General features: G+C 53.9%; 6 protein-coding genes across 6 annotated transcripts; 4 read left to right on the top strand and 2 right to left on the bottom strand.

Moving 5' to 3' along the window:
- Positions 1-187: 187 nt before the first annotated feature.
- BDP55DRAFT_768330 (uncharacterized protein) lies at positions 188-581 on the bottom strand (the record flags this gene model as incomplete). Its single annotated transcript, XM_060581022.1, has 2 exons — positions 188-300; positions 395-581. 2 exons carry the CDS (start codon positions 579-581, stop codon positions 188-190), a joined length of 300 nt encoding a protein of 99 aa, XP_060429662.1.
- A 3,861-nt stretch (positions 582-4,442) lies between these two features.
- BDP55DRAFT_551922 (P-loop containing nucleoside triphosphate hydrolase protein) lies at positions 4,443-7,487 on the top strand (the record flags this gene model as incomplete). The annotated part of the gene is made up of 2 exons (XM_060569156.1): positions 4,443-6,217; positions 6,275-7,487. The coding sequence occupies 2 exons, from the start codon at positions 4,443-4,445 to the stop codon at positions 7,485-7,487; spliced, it is 2,988 nt and encodes a 995-aa protein (XP_060429661.1).
- A 4,431-nt stretch (positions 7,488-11,918) lies between these two features.
- Positions 11,919-12,912, top strand: BDP55DRAFT_146419 (uncharacterized protein). Its single transcript, XM_060565587.1, has one exon. It carries the CDS (start codon positions 12,048-12,050, stop codon positions 12,678-12,680), a length of 633 nt encoding a protein of 210 aa, XP_060429660.1. The 5' UTR covers positions 11,919-12,047; the 3' UTR covers positions 12,681-12,912.
- Positions 12,913-17,900: 4,988 nt separating this feature from the next.
- BDP55DRAFT_631853 (FYVE zinc finger protein) lies at positions 17,901-18,828 on the top strand (the record flags this gene model as incomplete). Its single annotated transcript, XM_060572337.1, has 2 exons — positions 17,901-18,374; positions 18,442-18,828. The coding sequence occupies 2 exons, from the start codon at positions 17,901-17,903 to the stop codon at positions 18,826-18,828; spliced, it is 861 nt and encodes a 286-aa protein (XP_060429659.1).
- Positions 18,829-22,416: 3,588 nt separating this feature from the next.
- On the top strand, positions 22,417-22,830 carry BDP55DRAFT_663353 (uncharacterized protein). Its single transcript, XM_060574875.1, has one exon. It carries the CDS (start codon positions 22,556-22,558, stop codon positions 22,718-22,720), a length of 165 nt encoding a protein of 54 aa, XP_060429658.1. The 5' UTR covers positions 22,417-22,555; the 3' UTR covers positions 22,721-22,830.
- A 314-nt stretch (positions 22,831-23,144) lies between these two features.
- BDP55DRAFT_551839 (GNS1/SUR4 family protein) lies at positions 23,145-24,621 on the bottom strand (the record flags this gene model as incomplete). The annotated part of the gene is made up of 2 exons (XM_060569148.1): positions 23,145-23,804; positions 23,857-24,621. The coding sequence occupies 2 exons, from the start codon at positions 24,619-24,621 to the stop codon at positions 23,145-23,147; spliced, it is 1,425 nt and encodes a 474-aa protein (XP_060429657.1).
- Between the last annotated feature and the right edge of the window lie 128 nt (positions 24,622-24,749).

Here is a 24,749-nt window from a genome sequence, read left to right as displayed (position 1 = left end):
ATAATGTATGCAGAACTTGCAGAACTATGTCAAGAATCGAGCCCGGGAGAAATACGGAGTTCTTTCTCGTTTAGTGAACATCTGGAATTTCAAATGCAATGAATTCGCTAAGTAATCAAGGGCCCAAAACTAGCCGTAGAAGTAACAATGCTGGTGTACTCGATGTCCCTAGCGCCGAGGTAGTCGCTCATGTGCCATGCTCCAATGCCATGTTCCACCGAACCATTTCAAGTGAGATTCCGGTGGTCTTTTTAATGCGCGCCTTGCCGCTTTGATCTTTGCCGAGTCTGATCCCCAAACCTGCATCGAGTATGAGTTGATGGTTGACGCTTCACGCGGTAGTGATCCGTACTCACGCCTATGAAATTCCAATTCTTGTGCATGTCGATTTAACCAGAACCGCAGACGCAGCCCTCGCGGAGCGCTGGAGCGATGTTGGGGAACGGGAAGCACTGGCGGCCTTGGGCATCGCAGTTCTCGCTCTCGACGCCGCAGGCGGTATCAGAGCAAGGTCCGGTGTATGGTGCTTGTGCGACAACGGCGGCCACGAGCGCGAAGACGGTGAAGAAGGTGACACGCATGGTTGCTGATTTGAATAGGGAGTTTGAAGTAGTCTGGCGTTTGGTAGTTGCGGGGAAATTAGATGAATTCGAGGCGTTTGAATCGGATGAAGTCGAAGCTGAAGACTGTTGTGTGATGATGAGCTAGTGAAGAGATGAGACCGAGACTGTGCGTTCGTTCGTCTGGATTATATACTTCATTCACAACGAGCCCATTTGTCTTCGTCTCCCCTATCCACATCCTCTTATTTACGCTTTTGACAGTAGCCAGGAATATTATGTCTATTTTGGAGGTCTACCAATTGAGGCTCGGCCACGGACGTCTGGCGGTGCAATCGGCTGGTGGCCCGAAAACCTTGGCTGCACCTTGGCAGGTTTGGAGTATTATCGGTTTCCAAGGGCGGTAGAAAGGATGCTGGCGACAATTACAGTAGGCTTAGTTAGCAAGTGATGGGGATCTACGGATACTATGAGCGGTAGAAGAGTAAGAGAGCGAGAAAAAGCTTGTGGCTGCCCTCTCGCGCTGATCTTGGCGATGAACGTTTCAATTATTTCTTGTCCTTCTCTTGGCTCTCTCTCAACCATGGTGCGGGATGCTGTCCGCGTCTCATACACTGCCTTTATTTAGAAGGACGAGAGCGCCCTACCAAAATAAAGTCGCCAACCCCCCACGATGGCTAGTGGTTTGACGATGGTGAGTTGTTCGCGCGGGTGCCCCCACATGCGAATGGCTCGAATGGTTCAGCAACTCTTGGGAGTTGTCAAAATAGTAAAAAGGGGGTTGTATCCTTGCCTGGTTGTTGTGTCGGTCGCTCCGCAGTTGTAGGTATTTCTGTACAGTTGCATGGCGAGTCAGTGATCGCCCCGAGAGCCAATGCAACCAGAGGCTTATTTTGAAACTGTCCGACGGGATTAGAATGAAACGGGTCCGGGGTTGAGTATCGTATGGACGAATGAGCACCTACGTCCTGTATATTTGTCGATCCCGCATCCACTTCATCTTGGTGTATCATCTCTTACCCGGCGTTTACATGTGCGATCTAGGCAGTAGAAAGATGGGCTACGCTATCCTCCATTCAAAGAGTGTCAAAACAGAGGTAGGCAGGCACACTGCACGGTTCGGAGTGAATTGGAGCAAAAATATCAAGTTGGATCTGATTTGACCTAATCCAACAGGCTTCTCAATTTGATTTCTTATCATTCTCCCAAGGTTAATGTGTTAAAATGAGGAGCAACAAACTGATTGAGCGCAGACAATGCCGTGGCAAGCAAATGGCCGAACCGGGCACGGAGGAAGAGGGTGGGTCTCGGGGCCGGGAATCGCTTCCGATCGGCCGGTCGGACCTCCGAGGCGGCTCCCGTCTCATTCGTCCGATGTGGAATTTACTCCAGAAGCAATATGCAGCCACCAACCGGCATGAGGACTCAACCATCGTGAGGATTGTATATCTCCTCATGTTTGTAATACAGAATAACTTGTACACAGTCCGCTTACGATCCAAATTTCTACGTATAGTCGCGTTTAGGGGCTTTTGGCTGCCTTCGTAATATGATAAGGATCACCTGATCGAATCTGCACGTGACGCTTGCACAGCCACCCATTGGTTTGCTGTCATCCCATCTCTTTCGGGAGCGGCTGCGTCATGGCCATTTGCTTTTCTCATTCCGGCAACATCTTTAAGTTCAGACAGCATTTCTCATCTCTGAAAGACCTTATTCGTATCTGTTTCGCAACCAAAGAACAGCATTAATCTTTGCGCAATTGCAAATAAAAAGTCACCGACTTCCGACAGCGTAATGGACCAATCTAGCCAAGTTGCTCCATCTGGGCGTGCAGATTCTCCTTCCACATTGAGCGACGCCCAACAGCCGACTCCTTACCAACCCATGGGTGAGCACGAAGTCCTCCCCCATCTCATAGCCATAAAGGTCGAACCTCCTACTAACTCAGCCTCGCCGCGCAAAAGATCCCCAACGCCCACAGCCCCAGGCAGAGCAGATGGAGATGGGCCTTCGCGGCGGTGATGATGGCCGCGGGCCTTGTCCCGGACGCTTCTGCTTCATCATTCCCTGCCCTATTCCTTGCAACTTCTGTATTTTCCCTTGCCCTTGCTAAAGCGAGGAGCAAAGCAGTTTGCTTGTTCGTATTCTGTCAGTCTGACGATGTGGACTGTTTTTTTTTTCTTGCCCAAGAGGCACAGTTCCGTGTGGAGAACTGAAATGTCGAGCGATAGAGCCGGAAATTCAGCCAAACAGATGATGCTTACTTGCTCGGGCTGATGCTACGCCGCACAAGGGGCGACTTGTTGATAAGGGGACTTTGTTAATACTAAGGTACATCTCGTCAAAAATTTGTTCGTTTCTGTTTGATTCATACGACGCGTCTCAACTTTGCGCCATCGCGCTTTCAGCGATCTTTTCCATACACCGGCACTGGCAGCATCTCGATGAACTCCACATGTGTCAACGACAGGTCGCTGGGCCCAGTCGTCTACGGATGCCGTGATGACTTTGACTTTACCGTCGGATTCGAGCAAGCCGTCTTGGCAATTATTCCGGCAGCCGTGTTGATTTCGTGTTCATTGCCGCGACTGTTTCAATTGCTCAAAAGACAAAGGGTAGTTGACGAAACTGTTTTACTATGCCTCAAAGTTGTAAGCAACGACAATGCTGGTGACTGTACAGCACCTAATATTCTCATAGTTCGCCCTTGTAGCCTACAGTGGCCTGCAACTTAGCCATCTAATTCTGACAAGTTGTGGCACGTACTGGTCGTCCCGGTTGGGGCTCGCATCCGATGCACTAAACTTTGTTGCCTCCTTGATACTGATTCTTCTCTCATTTTTGGAGCATGCCCGCTCACTACGGCCGTCGATGCTGCTCAGCATATACCTCCTAATCACCGTCTTGTTTGAGTTTGCCCGTACGAGAACTCAATGGCTCTCGGCAGACTCTGCGAATGACTCTCACCAAGCTCGCCTATCGATCGCGAGTGCTATTCTGAAAGTCGTCGTTCTTATGCTCGAATCTCGGAAGAAAAAACCAGCATCAGCTTCCGAAAAGCAGCAAAGTCCAGAGGTGACTAGCGGTGTCATCAGTCTTTCAACCTATTTCTGGGTCAATGGCCTCTTTCTCACAGGCTTCCGCAAGCTTCTCATTCTCGACGACTTATATGCGCTCGACGAAGCAATGTCAGCCGAAGTCTTGTACATCAAATTCGAGCCTCTCCTAGAGAATAACAAAGCGCAGGGCCACAAGCATGCTCTATTCAGGGGTCTTACACAGACGCTTGTAGGACCATTCGTCCTCCCGATTATTCCACGGCTTTGTCAGATGGGCTTCAAATTCTGTCAGCCCCTCATGATTGAGAGCCTATTGGACTACCTCCAGGAGCCCGTGGGCACTTCATCACCGAATAAGGGTTACGGGTATATTGGTGCTGCTTTTCTCATCTACGTTGGCATGGCTACGTCCAGTTCCATTTACTGGTACTTCCAAGAGCGCTTCGTCCACATGGCAAGAGGTATCTTGGTCTCGGCCGTCTACCGCAAAACAACCGTCATCAGCTTGTCCGCCGCAGACGATTCCGCAGCCTTGACGCTCATGAACGCCGACGTGGAGCGCGTCACGAATGGATTCCAGCCGATCCACGAGTACTGGGCAAACACGGTCGAAGTTGCGCTGGCGTGTTGGTTGCTGCAACATCAAATTGGCGCGGCCTTTGTTGCACCCGTCATTGTCGTTATCGTTTGCGCGGCAGCCTCCACTGTGACCGCCAAGTTCACAGGAAAACGTCAGACATTGTGGATGGAATCTATCCAGCAGCGAGTCGGGGTCACTGCCAAAGCTATCTCGAGCATGAAAGCACTCAAGATCTCGGCCATGTCTGGTCCGATTGAGAGCCTGATCCACAATCTCCGCCTCAAGGAACTCAGCGTAGGTGGGAAATGGCGCCTGATGCTCTTCGCGGCCGTGACAATCGCGTACACGCCCTCTCAGCTCGGCCCCGTTATGGCTTTTGCTGTGACTTCTCAGACTCTCAACGTCACGCGCATCTTCACTTCCATGGCATACCTCATGCTCTTGGCCGGTCCGCTGGGCAGCCTGTTCCAGACCATTCCGCAACTGGTTTCGGCGTTCGCCTGCTTGGGTCGTATTCAGGCGTACCTAGATAAAGACAGCCGCATCGACTACCGCAAAACGCCCGAAGCCCCGCGTTCTTCAAGTTCGGAAAGTGATGAACTGCATGCTTCATCAATAACGGTGAAGCAAGCGTCGTTCGGGTGGGCTGAGGGGAAGTACGTCTTGGACGAGATCGACGTACTCGTCCCTGCCAACTCCCTCACTATCATCGTAGGGCCTGTGGCTTCCGGTAAGTCGACACTGCTGAAAGGTCTCCTCGGTGAGATCTCATTTCATTCCGGCAACGTGGTTTTCAACGTCAACCATCGCAGGGTAGGCTACTGCGACCAATCTCCATTCCTCTACAACAGCACGATCAAAGCCAATATTATTGGGCACTCCGGACTGGGCCCCGAACGATATCGCCAAGTAATCGACGCCACGATGTTATCTACCGATTTTTCATCGCTACCCAAAGGCGATCGCACCAAAATCGGCAGCAACGGGCTAACCCTTAGTGGTGGGCAGAGACAACGAGTGGCTCTCGCGCGCGCCTTGTACCTTGAATGTGACCTGCTCATCCTGGACGACGTTCTGAGCGGCCTCGATGCGACCACCGAAGAGCACGTCTTCAGCCGGGTCTTCGGAAACGCAGGTATCGTTCGCCAGAGGCGCATCACGGCTGTGCTGTGCACGCACTCTGTGCGCCATTTACCACTGGCGGACCACATCATCGCACTCGGTGTCGACTGTACTGTAGTCGAACAGGGATCCTTCGCAGACTTACAGACCAACGGCAAATACGTCCAAAGCCTCAAGATCCAAGAGGCTGAGACTACCCCTGAAGAAAAGAGTGAGGCGGCAAACCAGCCTGAGGAGGCACCCCTAGCGCAAACAGTGACTCAAGTCTCCGACTTGGCGGAAGAACCAGACAAGGCACGTCAACTTGGCGATGTAGCAGTCTACAGGCATTACTTTGGCAGCATGGCGAGATGGGTGATCGCCGTCTTCGTCTTCTGGTGCTGCGCCTACGCCTTTTGCATGAACTTCCCCACCGTCTGGCTCAAATTCTGGTCCGAGGACATCACCGCCGAGACACCGAAGCGTTCCGGCGCGTTCTACATGGGCATCTACGCCCTTCTCCAGATCATGTGCCTGGGTTCCCTGATGGTGGTCGTCTTCATCAACACGCAGACCATGATTTCGCAGTCCGGGTCGAGCTTACACCAACGTGCCCTGCGGACGCTCGTCGGCGCGCCTTTGAGGTTCTTCGCGACGACTGACACGGGGACGGTGACGAACCTGTTTGCTCAGGATCTTGCGCTGATTGATAGCGAGCTGCCGATGGCACTGATCAATTTCTCCGTGTTGCTTTTTGCCGCTGTGGGTATGGCTGTCGTTATTGCCGTCTCGTCGCCGTGGTTGGCGATCAGTTACCCCTTTCTTGTGGCGATTCTGTACTTTGTGCAAATGTTTTACCTCCGGACCTCGATGCAGTTGCGTATTCTGGAGCTCGAAGCAAAGAGTCCTCTCTAGTGAGTCGTTTCGAGGTCTTTTAAGCTTAAGGCTAAAACGACTAACGTCTTTCTCAGTTCCCATTTCATCGATACCCTCAAGGGTTTAGCGACGCTGAGAGCTCTTGGTTTCATCTCCGCGGACATCACAATCAATAGCAACCTCCTCGACACCAGCCAAAGGCCAGCGTACCAGCTCGCAATCATCCAACGCTGGCTGCAGCTGGCCCTCCAGCTACTCGTAGCTGGTCTTGCGACCATCGTGGTGACGCTGGCGACGCAACTGCGAGCCAGCTCTGGATTCACGGGAGCATCTTTAGTAACTCTCATGTCTTTTGGTGATACCCTGACTACAATCGTCCAGTCTTACACCATGCTGGAAACAAGTATAGGAGCAGTGGCGCGCCTAAAGACGTTTAGCGACACGGTGACACCGGAGACCGGACCTGACGAAGATATGATTCCCAAGGAAAGTTGGCCTGAGAAGGGTGCGATCGAGATAAAGGCAGTATCGGCGTCTTATGGAGTCTCCAGGGATCAGCTGGGCTCAGGGGCCGAGGAGAAGCCACCTGCCGATCTAGCCATTCGGGAGCTTCACCTCTCGATCAGTCCAGGCGAGAGGGTAGCGATATGCGGAAGAACAGGGAGCGGAAAATCATCGCTCATTCTCTTGTTGCTTCGCCTTATCGAGACCCTGCCTGGAAGCGCGGGCGGTATTGTGGTGGACTCCATGCCGCTCGACAAGGTCGATCGCGATGCTCTGCGGCGCCGCATCATAGCCGTATCGCAGGACGCCATCTTCCTCCCCGACGGCTCGACAGTGAGAGATAACCTCGATCCGTTCGACGCAGCCACCGAGGCGGAGTGTCTCGAGGTTTTGGAGCAAGTCGGATTACTCGCGGGGATACAAGAGCGAGGCGGTATCGGTGCCGAGCTCACTGCGGAGTCTTTTAGTCAGGGGCAGAAGCAGCTGTTCTGTCTGGCTCGGGCGGTCTTGAGGAGGCGGGTGAAGAGCCGTGGTGGTACTGAAGGGGGTATTCTTCTGCTTGATGAGGTTTCCTCGAGCGTTGATCGGGCTACGGACCTTGTTATGCAGGAGATTATTCGAAAGGAGTTTGAGGGGTATACGATCATCATGGTGTCGCATAGATTGGACATGGTGCTGGATTGTCATACGGTTGTAGTCATGGATAAGGGTAGTGTGGTCGAGAAAGGGGCGCCGCGAGTGTTGAAGGATCGGGAGGGAGGTATGTTTAGAGAGTTGTGGAACAGTAGTAGGACGACGGAATGATGAATGGTCTTACTTGGCATACCCAGCTATATCTATAAATGGTTGATGATGAGTGAATGATGAAGAGCAACAAATATAACATCAGAGGGATCAAGTTTCGTCCCGGGAAAATGTCGAACAAGAGTACCTGATACTGGCAGCCTACCTCAGACTCGATCAACTTCCCAACTACTACAGCATCGAGAGAAACCTCAGAGATCAATAGTGATCAAAGCCATGTATCTCCCTCAACAACTATGACTATACCATTAGCTGGCTCCCTTAATACTGTGCTGTCAACGTCGGTCGTACATATGCGATGTTGTAACCATTTTTGTCAACATTTTCCCTCCTTCCGCACTCTCTGCAGTGATAATGACGCCTTCCCTCTTCAACCGCTCATCGGAGCTAGCTAAGCTTACGAGCATATAAGAAGCAAGCAGGAGGGTCGCCAACTATGAAGCTATCTTCCTCGCGGCAAGACGTGGGCGTTCTCCAATATGGACGGTGCTTCTGGCCTCGTCCATTGTGACCCAGATTGTTCAGATTGCGAACAAATGTTGACTAGAGCAGCTTCGCTTTGAATCTCGTGTTTTCGAGACTCGTCGTGGGCTCATCTATCGATATCATCCTATGCAGTAATAATCCCTCATCCGCCCCGTTCCTTTGAGGAATCACAATAGAATAGGTGCAGACCGCTGGCTAGAAGCAACGGGCCTATTCTTGGGCAGTATACTGGAAACTTGATTCTATTATTGGCGTGCACCTTGGATAATCACGTCTAAAGTCCACAGGTTCGCGATATATCCCAGCCATGTTAGCAAATGTTGTCAAAAAGTCTTGTCAGCAAGATGGGTGCCTTGGTGCAGGAGATCAAACCCACAGGTGCAACAAGATAGACTTGTACTCCGTAGTTTCCATGGGTATGACTTAATACAACCTACAACCTTCTGGGCAGTTAGCCTTTGAGCGGACTTGCTCATTTCAGGGTCAGACATTCTAGACTAATTCCGGCCGTGCACACACACATGGAGAAACACGAGGCATTAGATGAACCTTAAATTCTTGCAGCGCTGAGCGGACGGAACTTCCGTTATCAGAGTTTAGCAATTCCCATGAGGCAGAATCCTACCTGTCACTTTCCGCTCAGGCAATCAGGAAACAGTGCTTTGAGGATGCAGAACCAATCAAAGCACACATCGAGCATCAGCTTGTCAGGGCCTCTTTCGAGTCTTTCCCTGATAACGGCCTGAACAAAGCTTGAGAGTGACAACCAAAAGGGCCAAAACACCTTCTGTGCGTTACTTCATTTCCAAGACTTCTAGCATACGTACTGTTTTCCCTCGGGGTTATCGATATCAAAAGGTTGAGAGATCCTTGCAAGCGTTTCGTCCGGGGGTTATCCTGATCGTCGAGGGACCGCGCCTAGGGGTTTGGTGTTTAGCTTGTTCGCGCGGCCTCGACGTCATGTTTGTAAAGGGCCGAACACCGCCAGAAACCGACAATCGCGGAATTTTGTCTTCCTTGTTCCTTCTTGTTCTTTCTTGTCGTCAATTGTCCAGCATGTTGAGTCAGTGAGACAGGCTGAAAGCCTGGAAGAGAGTTGGAGTTCTTGGAGTCTAAGAAGGGGGGGAGGCGTGGGAAATCACTGGGCCATTGTTTGAATCTCGATTGACCCCAAAGCGATCCCGTGTCAGCCTTCCTAGAGCGGAAGAAGAGCAACCCTCCGGTACGTCATTGGCGCCTTGCTCAGGATTTGCGCACCGTTACCCGAGCCCCCGGGGCCCCGACGGAAAGGTGAGAAAGAAGAAGGAGATGTTCAACATGGAAAAGGGGGCGAGGCTCTCTCTCTCTCTCCTTCTAAACTTCTCGGCCGGTGCGACCGGCGTCGGGTAAGATAGCGCGGGCCAGCCGGGCATCATGCCGGTGGCAGGGTTCATGTTGGACAGCTCTTGGAGGGTTTGAGTTCGAATTTAGGAATTCGGGGGTGACTGGCACGACTGGGTGTCTCCGCGGGGAAAGATTTACTAGCTAGTATGGAGCTGGCGCTTCCGTCTCACGCACGCGGCACATTCCTTCCCCTTCCCGCGCGGACGATCGTTGAAAATCCCCCTTGAACGTCGCGGAAGCTGGGAAGCGTTTTGGGAACGCAAGACCTCTCGCCCTTACATCAGAGCCTGGGGGAAGAATGCGTTGAGCAGCAGATCGCCCGGGCGGCGCAGTGTACGCGAAGGAAAAGGTTGTTGCACGGATCGACGACGGCGGCGGCAGCAACAGATTGGCAACACCCTCTTGACATGGCAGCGGTCGGTGACTTCCTTCCACTTGGCTGTCGTGGTCGTTGTCGTCGTTGGCATCGGTGTCGGATTGAGAGGGAGGGGGGTGTTATCCGGTTCAGAACTTCAGGCTACTGTCGTCCCGTTCGTTGTCCAGCAATCTCTCCCTCCTGTCTCTCAATTGCCCTATTCGGGGAACCAGGTTGAACATTCAGATTATTGACGGATGAACCTCCGCCATGCCGGAAAGCGATAGATAGCAACTTCAAACGCTCTTTTGGGCGGCATCAAACCCCCGGCCGGGATAAGGTGGCATGAAAAAAAGCAAAGCAGAGCAAAGCAATAACAGCGAATGCGCCAGCTGTACGGATACGCAGTGTTGCTGCGGTCTGTCTGCGATTCGCTGTAAAAGGTTGGAATGTCACTAGGCGGTGAGCGAGCCGTCACCGACTGCGCCGACGAGGGATGCCGGCAGAGTCGACGTCACATGTCGAACGCCCTGCATTGCGCCAGCTGCCCATTCGCTCGCCAGGCGTTTGCCAGCCCGGGAACGCGCTTCGATAGCGACGTGAGAAGGACCCGGAATCGGAGCTTGTTCCCTGCACGCCCCGAGGTCTTTTACTACGTAGTGGCCTCACACGCCCTTTGCCTTTGGCCTGAGGCAAGAGTGCGTCACCATGAGTTGAGGAAGCGACCAATCAGAAATCTGCGATAACGGCGCAAACATGACAGCCAATGAACGATGAGGACCCTGCATCGATTGATTAATGGCAGGGATATTGGAGCATGGCATGCAGCAAGGATACCCGAATGGGGTAAGCGCGTCTGTGCTCACTCTTGCAAAAAAGTGGTTCGTTATCTCGATTCGCTCTTGCCCTCTCCTTGCACGGCCAGGTACGTACCTCAACCTTACCACCACGGGCACAGAGTCAGCCTCCCAGCGAAACGGTTCCATCCTCAACTTTGTCACCTCGTCTCTTTGTGGCCCGACTCGAACGACCTCTCGTAGATTTGCATGGCATTTCTTTCGCTCTGCCTCTACACTACTGCCTACGAAACCGCCCCCTCCCCCCCGACGGAAGAAAAGGCCTCACAATTCACATCTTACGATTGCCATCGTATGCTTGGCAGCCCGCCCTCCTGGGCGTGAGGATCACTGCCGAAGCGACTCCAATCCAAAACTCACCGACAATCCACAACGCCCATAGCCGGTCCCATCCCCTCGGATAGCCTCACCTAATTCTGTTATCGATGAAACCAACATTGCCCTTGGAGCTTCCTGCTTGACATATCTCCGGTTGATCAACCCCCCTCCCCCCCTGGTTTTTCAAAAGGACCCTCTGCCAGCTGGAGAGAGAGAGATGAGGCTCGTTTAACGACGACATGTCTCATTTGAACCTCAATCCGGGGAAGACCACGTCGCTCACACGCGAGCCATTGACCTGTAGGGATCATCTTTGATGGCGGCGAAACGCCTGCCCTGGGATCCTGGACTACCTATCTTGTCCCGGCCACCAACCGTGCCATTGGGCAAAGGGGTACAGAGCTACAGACAGCCACCGGGCAGCGATAAGTCTCAGGGAGAATTTCTTTTTTTTCCCCTCATGAATCTGTGTCTACGGATACCCCAACATTCCAAGCCTATCGCTTGCTTTGCAGTTGGGGTATCCACCATTACCTGCAAAAAGCCTATCGAATATTGATGTTGCCGGCCGCGAACAGGAGAGAGTTGGCAGTGGACCGACTCAGTCACCCTATCATCTTACAGGGATAAACAGGTACTCAGCAACTGAAATGTCGGTGTCTCTCTTTTCTGCCGTTGGCTGGCTGGCGGCGGCGGCGGCGTCATCGTCACGGCCATCATCGTCGTCGTCGCCCTCGTGGAGCCACGGAAACAAGTGGCGCAGGTTTGACAGAGAGCGCATTCTGGTCTTTGTCGCTCGCGTCTCATATCCTCCGCTCCGTCAGCAATGCAACCGCGGCCTCGTCGTCGTGCAGTGTTTCGCCTCCCCGTCAAAGGCATGGTCGGTTTTGTCGGTGCCGGCATTGAGCCTCGGCCGGACGTTGCTGTCAGAAGAGGAAGACGCCCGAAGCCAACAGCCAGAAAACCGCCGAGGTGCAGTGGACGGACGGGAGAGGCTGTGGAGTCGGCCAGATTCCGGGGACTCTTCACGTCTCCTGCGTCCTAGCGCTCGGCGACAGCGAACGAACAGACTGGCGTCGCGAGGCTGTGGCAAAGAAGAAGGGGAAGAGGGGTGGGCAGCGGGAGCTGGAGCTTGAGCTGCATTGGCTTCCCCCATTGTCAATGCTGCGCAGCAGTTTTGCCTGCTGGGATCCCCGCCACACTTGCACTGGACACCGCGGCCCTATCCACAGCTCGGGCGAGGCGGCAGGCCGTTCAGCCTGTTGTCTTGATGGTAATATCTCTCAGCACCACAGAAATTCGACCGCAAACGTTGAAGCGCCGTCCTGGGCGGGCCCTCTGAGCAACCTATTTGCAAATGCCAAGCCAAAGCGGTTCCGTAACGGCCACTGTCTCCAGGCTTCTGGATGTGTTCTGGAGCTGAGCATCGTGGGAGTGAGAGTGGAAGAGCCCCACCTGAGCGGTTCTCTTGCTGAAGTTTCTGGATCCTCTTCCTGCACCATGTTCTCAATTTGGCTCAGTTGCCCATCTGGCCTCTGCTTCAAAGAAAGCTTCGCTTCGCGTTGCTTTGGGTCTCTGTACGCTGCACGGATCCAGATACAGATACAGGGCCCATTGACCCCTCAATCTCCATCAGAGTGTGGCATCTCGCTGCTGAAGCTCCGGGGCTTCCTCGCAGACATTAGGCGCGGTGGGGTGTCGACGTCGACCTCTGTCGATTTCTCTCACTTGTCAAGTTTTCGGAGCAGATCTTTCATCTGTGGCTGGATTGGGTTTTACTCTTCCAGGAATTGATGGACATTGGCCAAAATCAACGAGAATCGGAGGTTGCACTGCCTGCGTCATATTCAGTGATTGAAATGACTCGGACTTGGAGACAACTTCTCCACGGACCCTTACAGTACACTGCGAGTTACAGAGTACATCTCGGAGTCTTTGCGAACGTTGGAGGAGCGAGTTCAGGCCACGAAACAACGGGGGGCCAATGAGACAAACTCCCGTCCCTCTCTCACTCGGCCGACACGCCAGATCGGCCTCATGGGCCACTGGAAATCCGAACCATAGCGAACCTGACGTATTGGGTTGGAGATTGATTGATTTGTGGCCCTGGAAGAAGTGGTCTTGATGGCAGAGCCTGTCGAGATCAACAAACTGGGCAGAGGCTAGAGCAGGACATTCCTAGCGTTCGTCATCAAGATGTAGCCGCTTGCGACTTGCGGACAAATTTGGCATGTCACTCGAGTCTCAACGGCCTTCTGTCACTTTTGCAAGCGTTGGACGGCGATCGGGAGCCACGAAGCTGGCGGCGGCGAATGGCAGCGACACCGCAAAGGCGACTGCCAGACTCTGCCATGTGGTTGATCACCTCCGCAAATAGCACACCGACGTTGTGCCACACACCCCGCAGCAACCCCGTTGGCACCTGACGGGACACTTGCTTTGGTTGCTGCAGCTCCAAGACAGACAGACGACACGTCGTCTTCAGCCTGGCAAAGTGGACGGTGCATCAATCATCACGGAGGCTGAAGCACGGTAATTTCAGAAGTGGTGTTGAAGGCTGGAGCGAAGCCACCCTCGCCCACAAGCTATAACCCACAGTTTGAATGACGGACACCGTCGACCGTGCCAACCAGGCGAACAACAAGCAACAAGCCTCGACTGGGGAGGCTGGAGATCGGAGAAGGAGACGGCGAGTCACGGCGATTGGAAATGAACAGCGTTCGTCTGGTCCGGTCGACCAGTGCCAGTGGAGGATGAATACCCACAAAGTGGAGAGGGAGAGAGAAACAGAGAGACCCCGGCCAGATGGCCGAATGCAGCAATTGAGCAGATGAGCGGTGGGTTTTGGCGCCTTTTCCTGTTGTTCAAACTTCAGAGTTTCCCCCGTCACGACCGCTCTCGACGTCTGCTGAAAGTCTGAAGAAGAACAAGAGCAACTCCAGGCGGTACGCTTCGCAGCGGTCTAGCATTATTCGTACCTGTGGCTCAGGCCAACTTCACGCCTCGTAGAGCTGATTCATTGGACAACCAAGCAACTCGAGCCGCAGGGGTTAGCGTTTGCATGCCGCATCAGGCTCGAGTTCGAGACAATCCCAAGAGTCGAGAGTAGTCGAAATGCAACTCCTGTTGCTGGGCCTGGGTCTGGTTTCTGGGTCACGACCGACTAACATGTAGTAAATCCGACCTGTCCGTCATTACCAAGAGGGGCACTCAGACCAGGCGTTCCGACGTCGCACAGGACGATTGGGTCCCGCCTATCGCGGTGCACACGCATAAGGTATCCTGCAGGATGGACGTCTGGAGTCCTGGACGGATGGATGGATGCGCGCACGCATCCACGCATCCACGCATCGGGAGGGGAGGGGAGGAGTGCGGATCGCCGCCAAAGAAGGACTCCTGTCGGGAACAGCATCACAGCATGGAAATGTGCTCAAGAGCACAACCAGCATCAACCTATTCATCACATCAAAGCTACCAGACACAAGCAAATTGCTAAATGAACGCAGCCGCAAGGACATCTCCGGACAGCACTATACTCAAAAACAGAAATGGCAGTTCGATGTCTTGCGTCCGTACGAGCAATCACAAGATTGAGAGTTCCATGTCCCTGTGAGTTCTCGGTTCATTCCCCCCTGCTTCACGCTGGACGAACGGCGAGCCGCCCCATCCATGGAAGTAGTGGAGGAAGGATCCCCGAATCCCGATATGCGTTGACGAGTCCGCCTGGTCGATGCGAGCGTGAAAGCGATACGAGCGGCAGCCGGCACAAAAAAAAAAAACAAAGGTACGAAGTACACACACCAGTGACTAGAGTCCAGATCGGTCTCTGTCCGACGGCCCCTGGCAATGTGTATTTCGGGCACAGCGGTGACGATGCAGCAACCGCAGTGAGGAAGAGGAGCCGCATCGTGAAGCGGCAATAACATGAACCTTCTTGGACCAACCCAAGAGCAGCTATTACGTTGAGAAAATTTAACTTGCCCACCCTTCGTGTAGGTAGTCGCCGTCGTCACCTAGGCTCTAGCTGCCGGCACTTACAAGCAGACGCCAAAACCGGCCATCGTCCAGAGAAGAGCCAAGGCGATATTGCGGTCTTTCTCCGGAGTGTCAAGAATGGCTGGAGAACTGGAGCAGGACGTAGCTTCGTACTCCGTACCAGCCAGGCAATAAAGTGACGAGGCGGGAGCGCGACGTGAAGTGGGTTTTTGGAGGGCCATCTTGTCTCAAAGGTTCACCCCGACAGCTTCTTCGCCCACCGCTAATTTACGGGCTACAGGCGCTATAGAAGCATTATTGCTTTTTTCTTCTATCCCGTGTTTTTTTCTTTTGTTTTTTTCTGCTCTTTGCATTACGGACACTCGTCTTCGAGACCCTTGGGACTGGGTAACCTAGCCACTTACTTTTGTTGCTGGGGCAGTTGAAAGCCCGTGATCTCGAATGACACGAGCTTGGCCCGTCTAGAAGCTCTGCAAAAGGGCCAAGAGCTCCTATGAACTAAACCTTAGAGGAAGGTACAGAGGCCGTTTGTAAGGATAGGTTCGGTATCCCGGGGGTTTTAGCGGCGGCTTGACTGCGGCAAGAAGAAGGAGACTGAGTTGAAGACACGCGAGCAGCCCCGTACGTCAAGGAGGTTCCTAGCGATCTTCATTCAACGACGTGGGCAGCGCGGGCTAGCGGCGTGGATACAGGGCATTCGCCTTACGTACAGAATAGCCGCTTCAAATTTCAGGGTCCTTTTTCCCTTTTCTCGAGTCTTGTAAGCAAAGCAGCGTCGGACCTTGCTTTCTCGACTGGGTATGGCACGGGGGGGGTGGTTGATGGTCACGGACGAGACGAGACGAAGGGAACAATGAGCCGGAGAAGCGCACGGAAGCTGAAGCGAGCAACAGAGGAGACAATGCCGGGGGCCGTGCTGAAAATGGAGCGAAGAAAGAAGGCGAGGCGGGAGGCTTGGAGGGCACCTTCGGAGGAGGGAGTTTGAGAGCCACTGTGGATACACATTCTTCCACGAGCAGAGCCAGAGCCAGAGCCAGAGCCCAGAGCCTTAGAGCCTTGAGAGCCAAAGGCACGGGAGGCTATCCGTTCTAATTTCTACGGTGGCAGTTGGGACGAGACAAGGACTTGGTGGCTCCCCGGGATATCGTCCTGAGTTGGACAAGGGTTCGGACCTCTCTACAGCCAACCACGACCCGGGTAGAAGGCCGCTGCCCACCCGGCGACAGGACCAGGACGGTGGCTAAGCCGCTTCCAGGCTAGGAGACGCTTGGCCTACTCTGGCCTCTGGGCTTCTTCTCTTTTGGCTGTGGCTCTGGCTCTTTTGGCGGTAATTTACTTGGGAATGGCCTTCCGGGGGAGGTGGAACCACGGCGCGGAATTAGGAGGGGGGGAAGAGGACTGGGAGAGAGACTCGAGGGCGAGAGAGAGAGGACGGGGATTCCTTGCAGTGCGAAAGGGCGGTCGCCGCCGTCGCCGCCGCCGCTGCGATGATCGTGGCCGCCGCCTTTGCGCCTCACGTTTCCGCGGTCCCAGGGTTGCCGTACCGCGCTCCCTTGACTGACTACTAACCAGGTGGTGTGTGGGTGGCCAGAGCTGCTCTGGTTGTGCCTTTGTTTTTTGAAGTTTCTCACGAGGGCGGCTGTGAGTATTGTAGGTTTATGGCATACTGTTTGGGTCACGATAATTGTTTTGGGCTTAAGGTTGTATGTGTTGGAGTTGGGGTAAATAAAAACCTTAAACTCAGCAACGGGTGGGTGTATAAGTTGGTAGCGAAACCCAGAGAAACGGCGAGGCAGAGCGTTGTGGGCAGAAGAAAGTGACGATGGACCACCTTTGGAGGAGAGAGTACATACTACTGCGTACACACAGAGGAAGGAAAGCCATACCGAGAGAAGACAGAGGCAGAGGCAGAGGGTGTGTATCTTGTTCACTACATACGGCTTTCAAGTCTCACACCCAACACGTCTCTTGGAGCAGATAGGTACGGATAGTGGCGAGAGAGACGACGAGAATGAGAGAGAGAGAGAGAGAGAGAGAGAGAGGTAGAGAGAAGGAAGACTGAGAGAGCGAGAGAAAGTGAGTGAGTGCGTGAGAGAAAGTGAGTGAGTGCGTGAGAGACACGCCCCCTCCCATTCCTCTCTTTCTCTCCTCTCTCTCTCTGTCCCGTCTACTACTGTGGACACTGGATGGTCTGGCAAGTGAAGAAGAGGGCGGGCAACTCCCTCCGCCAATTGCCGCAGGAATAAATCTAATAGGGAACCCGCTCCCGCATCCTGCCCCCCCCCCCCCCCCCCCCCCCCCTCCCTTTCTACCCACCGCCTACACGCAGTGCTTCGTACCCGTAGGCACTATACCGGGGTACGTACTACCTACAGCGCACCCCCCTCCATCCGACTGAATCGCCCTCAAGGCTGCTGGTCCCTCGTTCCCACGCCCCCCCATTCCTCACCCCCGAGTCTCGTCCCATCCATTTAGACCCCAAGCATCCCGCCCAAACTACTTCACCAATCCGCTCCCCTCCATCGCAACGCACGCATCATTATCTTTGCTGCGATTGCCTCCTCTTCCACCACTCTCGATCAGGTCATCTTCACCTCACTTACACCTCACATTCACAAGCAAAAAGACAAAGTACGACCTCGTTTGGTGGCACAGCGTATCCTTATCTCTACACCGACAACCAACGCGATTACAACCACAAATATACTCATACCTCCTCCACCGATCCTCTTCATCACGCTTCGACCCAACGGCTTACACCAGGTTTAATACGAAGCATTTCCGAATAAACGCGACGCCACATCCACGTCTCGTTCTCTTATTCTAATACAGAACACTCCGTCGCAACAAACCCTCGTTGCTTCCCATCACAGACTCTTACGAGAAACCAACCACGCGCTTCGTCGAACCCCAGCAATCGAGCGCCGCCAATACCTAGAACGTATTGCACCCTTCACCGCCAAGCTTCACTTACACACCGACATTACCTACAAACCAAACTCCCTGAGCTTCGACACAATGGCAACCGACCTCATAATGCCTACCCTCGCCGAGCAGCGCGGTCCCTCCTTCTACCCCCAGGATCGCCCTCACTTCACGCACACTCGATCCCAGTCCTTCCAAACCGTGCCGCAACCCCAGCCCTTCCGCAACCGCACATCACCCTTGAGCACTCCTCACGAGGGTTCTCCCACCTCGCCCAAGTCGTGCCTCACCGAGTCGGTTCGCCCCGTCTACGTACCCGCCGTCCTCCGCCCGAATCAGCACCACTCCAAGAAGCCGCGCGCCCCCAAGGTCGAGGACCTGGACGGCGAGGATCTGCTCTGTTTGCGCCGCGCCAACAGCAGCTTCATCAGCCTCCCCGGCTTCAGCGTTCTTGGAGCCAAGCTGTCGCGCCGCTCTACTGGCGACAGTGGCAAGGTTATTGACCTTGAGCTGGACCCTGAGCTGTTCCCTGACGTCGCTGGCGAACCCACCCGCAAGCACTGGAAGGTATGTTAGCTCTTGCGACATTTACAATTATCTGCCTCGAATTACAGAACTAATTAAAATCCAATAGCCTGACTCGGAGTCCATCATGTGCGACGACCCGACTTGCAAGCGCAAGTTCAACGCCCTGAACCGCCGCCATCACTGCCGCCGTTGTGGCAACATCTTCTGCGGCGCCCACTCTGCCGACGTCATCCCTCTGGACGAGGACTGCAACTACAACCCCCGAGGAGCCCTCGCTCGCGCCTGCTTCCACTGCTTCACCGAATTTAAGGTATGGAAGAGCCGTAACGGCAGCCGCAGCGGTAGCGACCAGAGCTCCGACTCCTCTGGCACCCCGTCGAGCCCCATCGTCGCGAGCCCCATTGCCCCGATGATGCCTGGCATGCTCCCGCCTACCAAGGGCCCCGAGGTAGCTGCCAGCGTTCCTCGAGACTGGAACTGGAGCACCTTTTAGATGCATATTGTGCAGCGGAGACGACAAAGAAAGCATAAGGGTATCCTTACACCCTGCGGATTACGACTCACGGCCTTAATGAAGAGCGAAACAATAGAATCATAGACTAACTCACTCGACTCGACGGTGGCGACTCTCACCAACCGCCCCGACGATACCAGACATGGAAAAAAAAACACCACACACTCACACTCACACCCCTTCGACACACCGATACCCACTAATGGACTGCACTACGCGTCACCCATTATCACTTTCATCCGCAATAGAACGCCTCATCGGTTTTCGAGCCCGGCCGAATTGGCTTGGACTCTGGTTTGCATTTACAGCGTGGCGTTGGAACGGATACTCAAGGACTCGGATTTGGCTTTGCCAAACTCTGCCATATATGGAAAAGGGTTGCTTTACGGGAAAGCGATACACACCGGGCTCTTAATTTTTCACAGACCTAATCCAGTTTGTATGGAGTTTAGCGGCATACCCCTCTGAAGGTTCTATACCCTGATGTGACGGCCACATGCTTTTCGCCCCCGCGTACTCTGATCTCCATCCGGGGTATGACTTATCTTACATCTGAGATGGAATAGAAAAAGAGACGAGAGGGCGGAGCAAGTCGGCCGAACGCCTTCATGGAATCGGCGTTGCGTGTATTTAGAGTTGCCGTGACCGTATTGGTTGACGGATTGGAGACCCGAGGGAAGAGGGAGGGGGAAGGGAAAACAACTCGGACGGGCGGGCGTTGCAACCAACCTTGTTTGCGCCTGCGGCCGAGTCCAGCCGCTTTCACCCTCTTGAGGTCTCGGAAGAAGAAATACAAACAATTGCAAACAAACTCTCTCATGAACTGTGAACCTTGGCTTATCTGTGACTTGTGACTTGGGTGATGGCGTGTGATAACTATCTGGGGGTGTGAATGTTTTGGTTTGGGTGGCTTATCGGTTGGCACTTGATGGTTTCCGCGTGTATACGGCGTAGACCCGGAAGGCATGCGGAACCTAGTTTCTTATAAACCGTTTGAGTGGGCTCATCGGTGGATGAAAACAACACACATCTTGCCCTTGGTACCCGTTGACCCAAGAAGCTATTGCTCGACGGTGTACATGTCTGGTAAACATCAGCAGGCCTCGGCCATTTTGGTCCTTAGGTCTGGTCATATATGCTTGCCCGCGGGGATAAGAATCAAGGTGTTTGTCATTGGGAGTGGGTATGGTCTTCTGAGTATACACTGCTGTATATGACACGAGCGTTGAGAAGTGGTGTTGTCGAGGTCTTGTGAGTCCGAGTAGCTGGTTAATAAGAAACCCATGGTTTGCATAGCTACTTCTAGTAGACCCAGCACATCAATGAAGCACAACACTCGAGAAATTGGCGAAAGTCGCGAGTCCAAGTGGCCTCTCCTTTTGTCTGAGGACTTTATAGCTAGATAACACACGAGTGAGGTGTGTCTTGTTTGCACACAGTCATCTGTCGCCTTTCGGCATACGGAGTAAGAAAGGCATCAGCTTTTTCCCCACGACGCTCACGCCGCAACGACTACCTATAAAAAACGTTCCTGTACACGGTGGACCTTTTTGTCATGACATGGCAGCTGTTGCTTACACGTTCATCAGAAGGTCATGATCTTTTTTTTTTTTTTTTTTTTCCGCTTGGAGATTCGGGAGGATTTTTCTTGATTCCTTTTACGATGCTTGACTCACCGCTTAAACGGTCAGATGTCGTTGAGCTGTGTGGAGTGGAATCAGTCAGCGTAGGTCGTGTGCGGTGTAAGGCAGGTAGGTCAGAGGTCAGGTTCGTCTGGTGGTGGCAGTGAGCGGTCGGTGGTTGTGGTGAGTGAGTGGTGGTGGTGGTGGCCATCATTCTTGAGCCGAGGGTAACCTAGCGTTGACATCAACGTCGGACATCGACGGCATGCATCCTTTCCTCCTCTCTCTCAGATCTTGTTGTCTCTCTGCCATCTGACTGCTCACATTTCACGTTTATTTCTTCATGTACTGTTTGGTTCGTTTGCTTCCACCACGCATTCCTATCTTGTGCTTTCTACCCTCTCTCTTTGGGCAGTTAGATTCGCCTCCCATGAGGCTGCTGCAAATGAAGGGCGGGATTTGACTAAAACTAGCAAGACTACCTTGGGCTAGGCTGGCAACACGGTGGTGTATGGGCGGGTAATCGAAGCGGAGGCGACTTAGTAACCCCCTCAATTCCTAAGGAGCCTCACAAGAAAGTAGGTGAGCAAGGCCAGATGGGAATCAAGGTCACGGTAAGCAAAGAAGAGGAGGAGGTGAGGCCAAGCATACCTTGGCAGTCTCTGCGCGCCTGGTGCGGTTGCGATTTAGCTCGAAGGGGAGCTTGGGGACTCGCTCGAAGCTTAGGAGACTAGCCTAGCTGGGCCTTCGCGCGGGGAGAGAGAGAGGGGCGCATATTTACATTTGCATACGTGTGTATGGTAGTATCTAGGCACGTAGGTAAGTGTGTACGTGTATGTACGTGAATGATTCATCGCCGTAAGCTTCATGGTGATTCGTCTATCCGCCTCTCTCCGCCTTGTGCTACAGAACCAAGCCAGGCTTGCTAAGTAAGGCAGTGCCAAGTCCAATCAAAAGGGGTTGTTAGCCAAAGTAGCTCTGCAGGAGCGTTATAGAGCAGGCTTGTGGCGGCGGGAACAAAGTTTTGAAGCATTCAGAGCGCGTTCACCTTGCTGGCCTTCATGCTACGTACAACCCAATTTACCACTCGTGGTCTACTAAACAGGCCGGTTTCTCTTTGTGGCTAAAAGGCAACCATGTCATATTACGACAGGCGGTGTTGGGAATAAAATCTGTTCATGTGTGGAAAGAGATGATGAGTCAAGGTATAACAACGCCCCAGGGCGGCTGTGGTCCCGCGAGAGAACACGCCAGATAGTCTCACAAAGTTGGACGAACGCGGCGACATCTCGAATGCCGATCTGCAAATGCTGGGCTTTGACAGATACCTATGCCACCCCGCGAATCCACAATCCCGCACCGGGGCTTTCTCCCCCCCCCCCCCCCCCCCCCCCATCTAGGGCCGAGACATTTCCCATCTCAATTAGCGGCGTTGTGCCCAAGTGGGACGTAACGTCCCCCGAGACAATCAGAGGAAACTAGGTACTTGACATCTATATGCGATCGTCGACATGGCGTTTCGTGTCGATACTTCTCAAGGATGAGTCCTTGCGCCCGTTGGCATCGGGTATGTTGTTCGAATTCGTGTTGCACAATGCAGTGGTGATTCGACCGGCGTAGGCATGTACGAACTCCCAGCATCATCGACTTCTACCCCCACCCCCCAACCCAGACACAACAAAAGCCCGTCCTGTTCCTTACTTGAGAAAGCCGAGGTGGCTTGGACGCTTTGACAGAACCATAAAAGTTTGTCGACGACTCATCACTCCTTTCTACCCTGTCGCGAAGTTGAAGCAAACGACTGTGTCGCGTGACCCTGGGCGCATGGTTGACTCAGAACACTCGGATCTTGAAAGTGAGTCACTACACACTACACTTTCCCCAGAAAAACCAGAGACAGTAGGTAGTCACGATCAAGAGATCGACAAGGTGGATCTGCAGGTGAAGAAAAAGGAAAAAGAGGCTGAAGACGGCACGCGTTCAGTAGATCCACCCCCACCCCCTCTCCTTTCCGACCACATCGGAGTGAGCTCCGGGTTATAGCCCCACCCACATCCGGAAGACGACGAAAAACTGCGGAGAAGATGGTCCGGCGGATCGGACCCAACAGCTCGGGTATAAGCCCCACAATTCGCCGCTGCCGCGTCGTCAACACGAGGTGGCTTTTTCACATCGCCGCTGTCCGTTTCCGGAGTATGTCGTTATCCGTCTGCCTCGACACCCCCGGATGTGTATCAACCAAGAGCTGAGCGAGGTCTACCACTCACGTGTGACTGGAATGACCACGGCATGGTCTTTGCTCTGCCGTAATGTTCCGGGTTGGACACCATTTTTGAACCAAGATCGATATGCACCAAAGTGCAATTGGTAAACTTGATATTGATGATGACTATACATACTAATACCGGATGGATGACAACCGGCTCGCCCTATTTACCCTGCGCGCGAAATGCAAGACACTAGACGATCACGACTAGATAACGAGCGCTCCGGGTGATGCAAATGCTTTACCCCAATCATGTTTTCCCAGCTCAAAACGCCGTTGAATCAAACACCATGCCGCCTGCACGAGAACCTCTCTCTCTCAGGCTTCTCTTCCAGCCGTGTTTCCCCTGTTCGGTTTTTCCCCCATGACGTCCTTGATCAGGACCGATCCATGCGTGCCAGCTTTCCCTAGTGCTTGGCCTTGCCGTTGCCAGCGCGCTTGGGGCTGCCCTCGACGTTGTATGAGGCAGAGCCATTGTAGATCTCGCGGTTGACCTCGCGAGCGGCGTCCCAGCCAGCCTTCTCCGCCAGAGTGACGTTGCTCTCGCGGCGGGCTTTGCCCTTGCCCTTGGGCGCGGCAGTGCTGCGACGAATGTAGCTGCGGATGAAGAACATGACGAACAGGTAGGTGAGCGGCGCCAGGTACAGGACGTTGAGCCAGATGGCAAAAGTCTCGCCGCTGGTGGTGACGCAGGGCTGGGTGACGAAGATGGTCTCGGCAACGAAGCCGGGCTGAGGGGGAGCAGCAGCAGCGGCGGCGACGGAGACAGCGGCAGCCTCCTCGGCGACCTTGGCAGAAGCGCCAAAAACCATATCCTTGAGAGCCTCGAAGGCGCCAGTTGCGGCAGTGGCAACGGTCTCGGCGGCAGTGCTGGTGGATGACTGGGTGATGGCATCGGCGCCCTTCTTGGCAGTGTAGACAGTCACGGGGACAGTGTAAGACACGAAAGAGTGGGCCATGGCGTATGTAGCTCCGACAAGGAATTGGGTGATCTGGAGAGTAGTGAGAGTTCGCTTGATGGCCATGGGGACGCGGATGTTGAAAGCGGTGATGGTGTAGTAGGTGTACTAGGCGACTATTAGCAACGCTTCAACTGAGTAAGATAGGCGCAAAACTTACCATCATGGCGTGGATGAAGGAGTTAACCAGGACGAACATCCAGATGGGGGCGGACATGTAGCGCATACCAGCCCACATGCACATCATAGCACCGGCGTGGTGGTAGGTCTGGAGGGTAGAGCTGAGCTTGCCCTTGGCGAGAATGATGAAGGTGTCGAGAACCTCGTAGAACTTGCTCAGGTAAAAGATCCAGCCGTAGAAGGCGAGTCCCTCGTTCCAGATTCTGCCAGTGGCCTCACGGCTGGGGCGTCCATCAAAGCCAAGAGCGTTGTTACCGGTCAAGCTGGACCAGTAACCGACAGTCTCGTTGTAGACAGTGGCGGCGCCGAAACCTCCGTTGCCGTTGAGCTGGCAGAAGCTGTCGGCAGTGGCAGCCAAACCATTGGGGCCAAAGGGGCTCACGACGCTCCTACGCATGCCACCGAGCATGCCCCAGAAGGTCCAGGCCGAGTAGACGGCGAGGAAGACATTGTGCAAGACAACGAAGGCGAAGAAAGGCTTGGTCTTGCTGATTCCCCAAGGCTTACGGTTGGTCGAGTTGTTGTACTTGTTCAGGAGCTTGACGGTGACTGCGTAAAGAGCGGCGATGGTGATGGGAACCCTGGGGTCGAGGGCAGCGGTGAAGATGTGGTCGGGAATTTCGACGGGGGGCGCGGCGGAGATGGAACCGGGGAAAGGTGGGGGAATGGCCATATGCGCGCCGTCGGGCGGGAAAGTGAAGAGGGATGCGGACGGGAGCTCGCCGAGCACGGTGACGCCGGCCATGGTGGGGGGTTAATTGACCAATTGAGTTGGGGCTTGGTTTTTTGGAAAAAGTTGCGGTCCCGCCAATGTGAATTGCTCGGGCGTTGGGGAATTTGCTGAGTCGCGGCAATTGGAGTGACAAGCTAAGC

This window comes from Colletotrichum godetiae (genome assembly GCF_030913485.1).
Source record: "Colletotrichum godetiae strain CBS 193.32 chromosome Unknown BDP55scaffold_20, whole genome shotgun sequence".
Lineage (NCBI taxonomy): Eukaryota > Fungi > Ascomycota > Sordariomycetes > Glomerellales > Glomerellaceae > Colletotrichum > Colletotrichum godetiae.
Note: the sequence above shows the minus strand (reverse complement) of the source record. Positions and strands in the feature narration are given on the sequence as shown.

Excerpts from the sequence above, each read along its gene's own strand:
- BDP55DRAFT_146419 (XM_060565587.1), top strand. The coding sequence starts at position 12,048 with ATGCTGCGCAGCAGTTTTGCCTGCTGGGATCCCCGCCACACTTGCACT.
- BDP55DRAFT_663353 (XM_060574875.1), top strand. The coding sequence starts at position 22,556 with ATGGTCCGGCGGATCGGACCCAACAGCTCGGGTATAAGCCCCACAATT.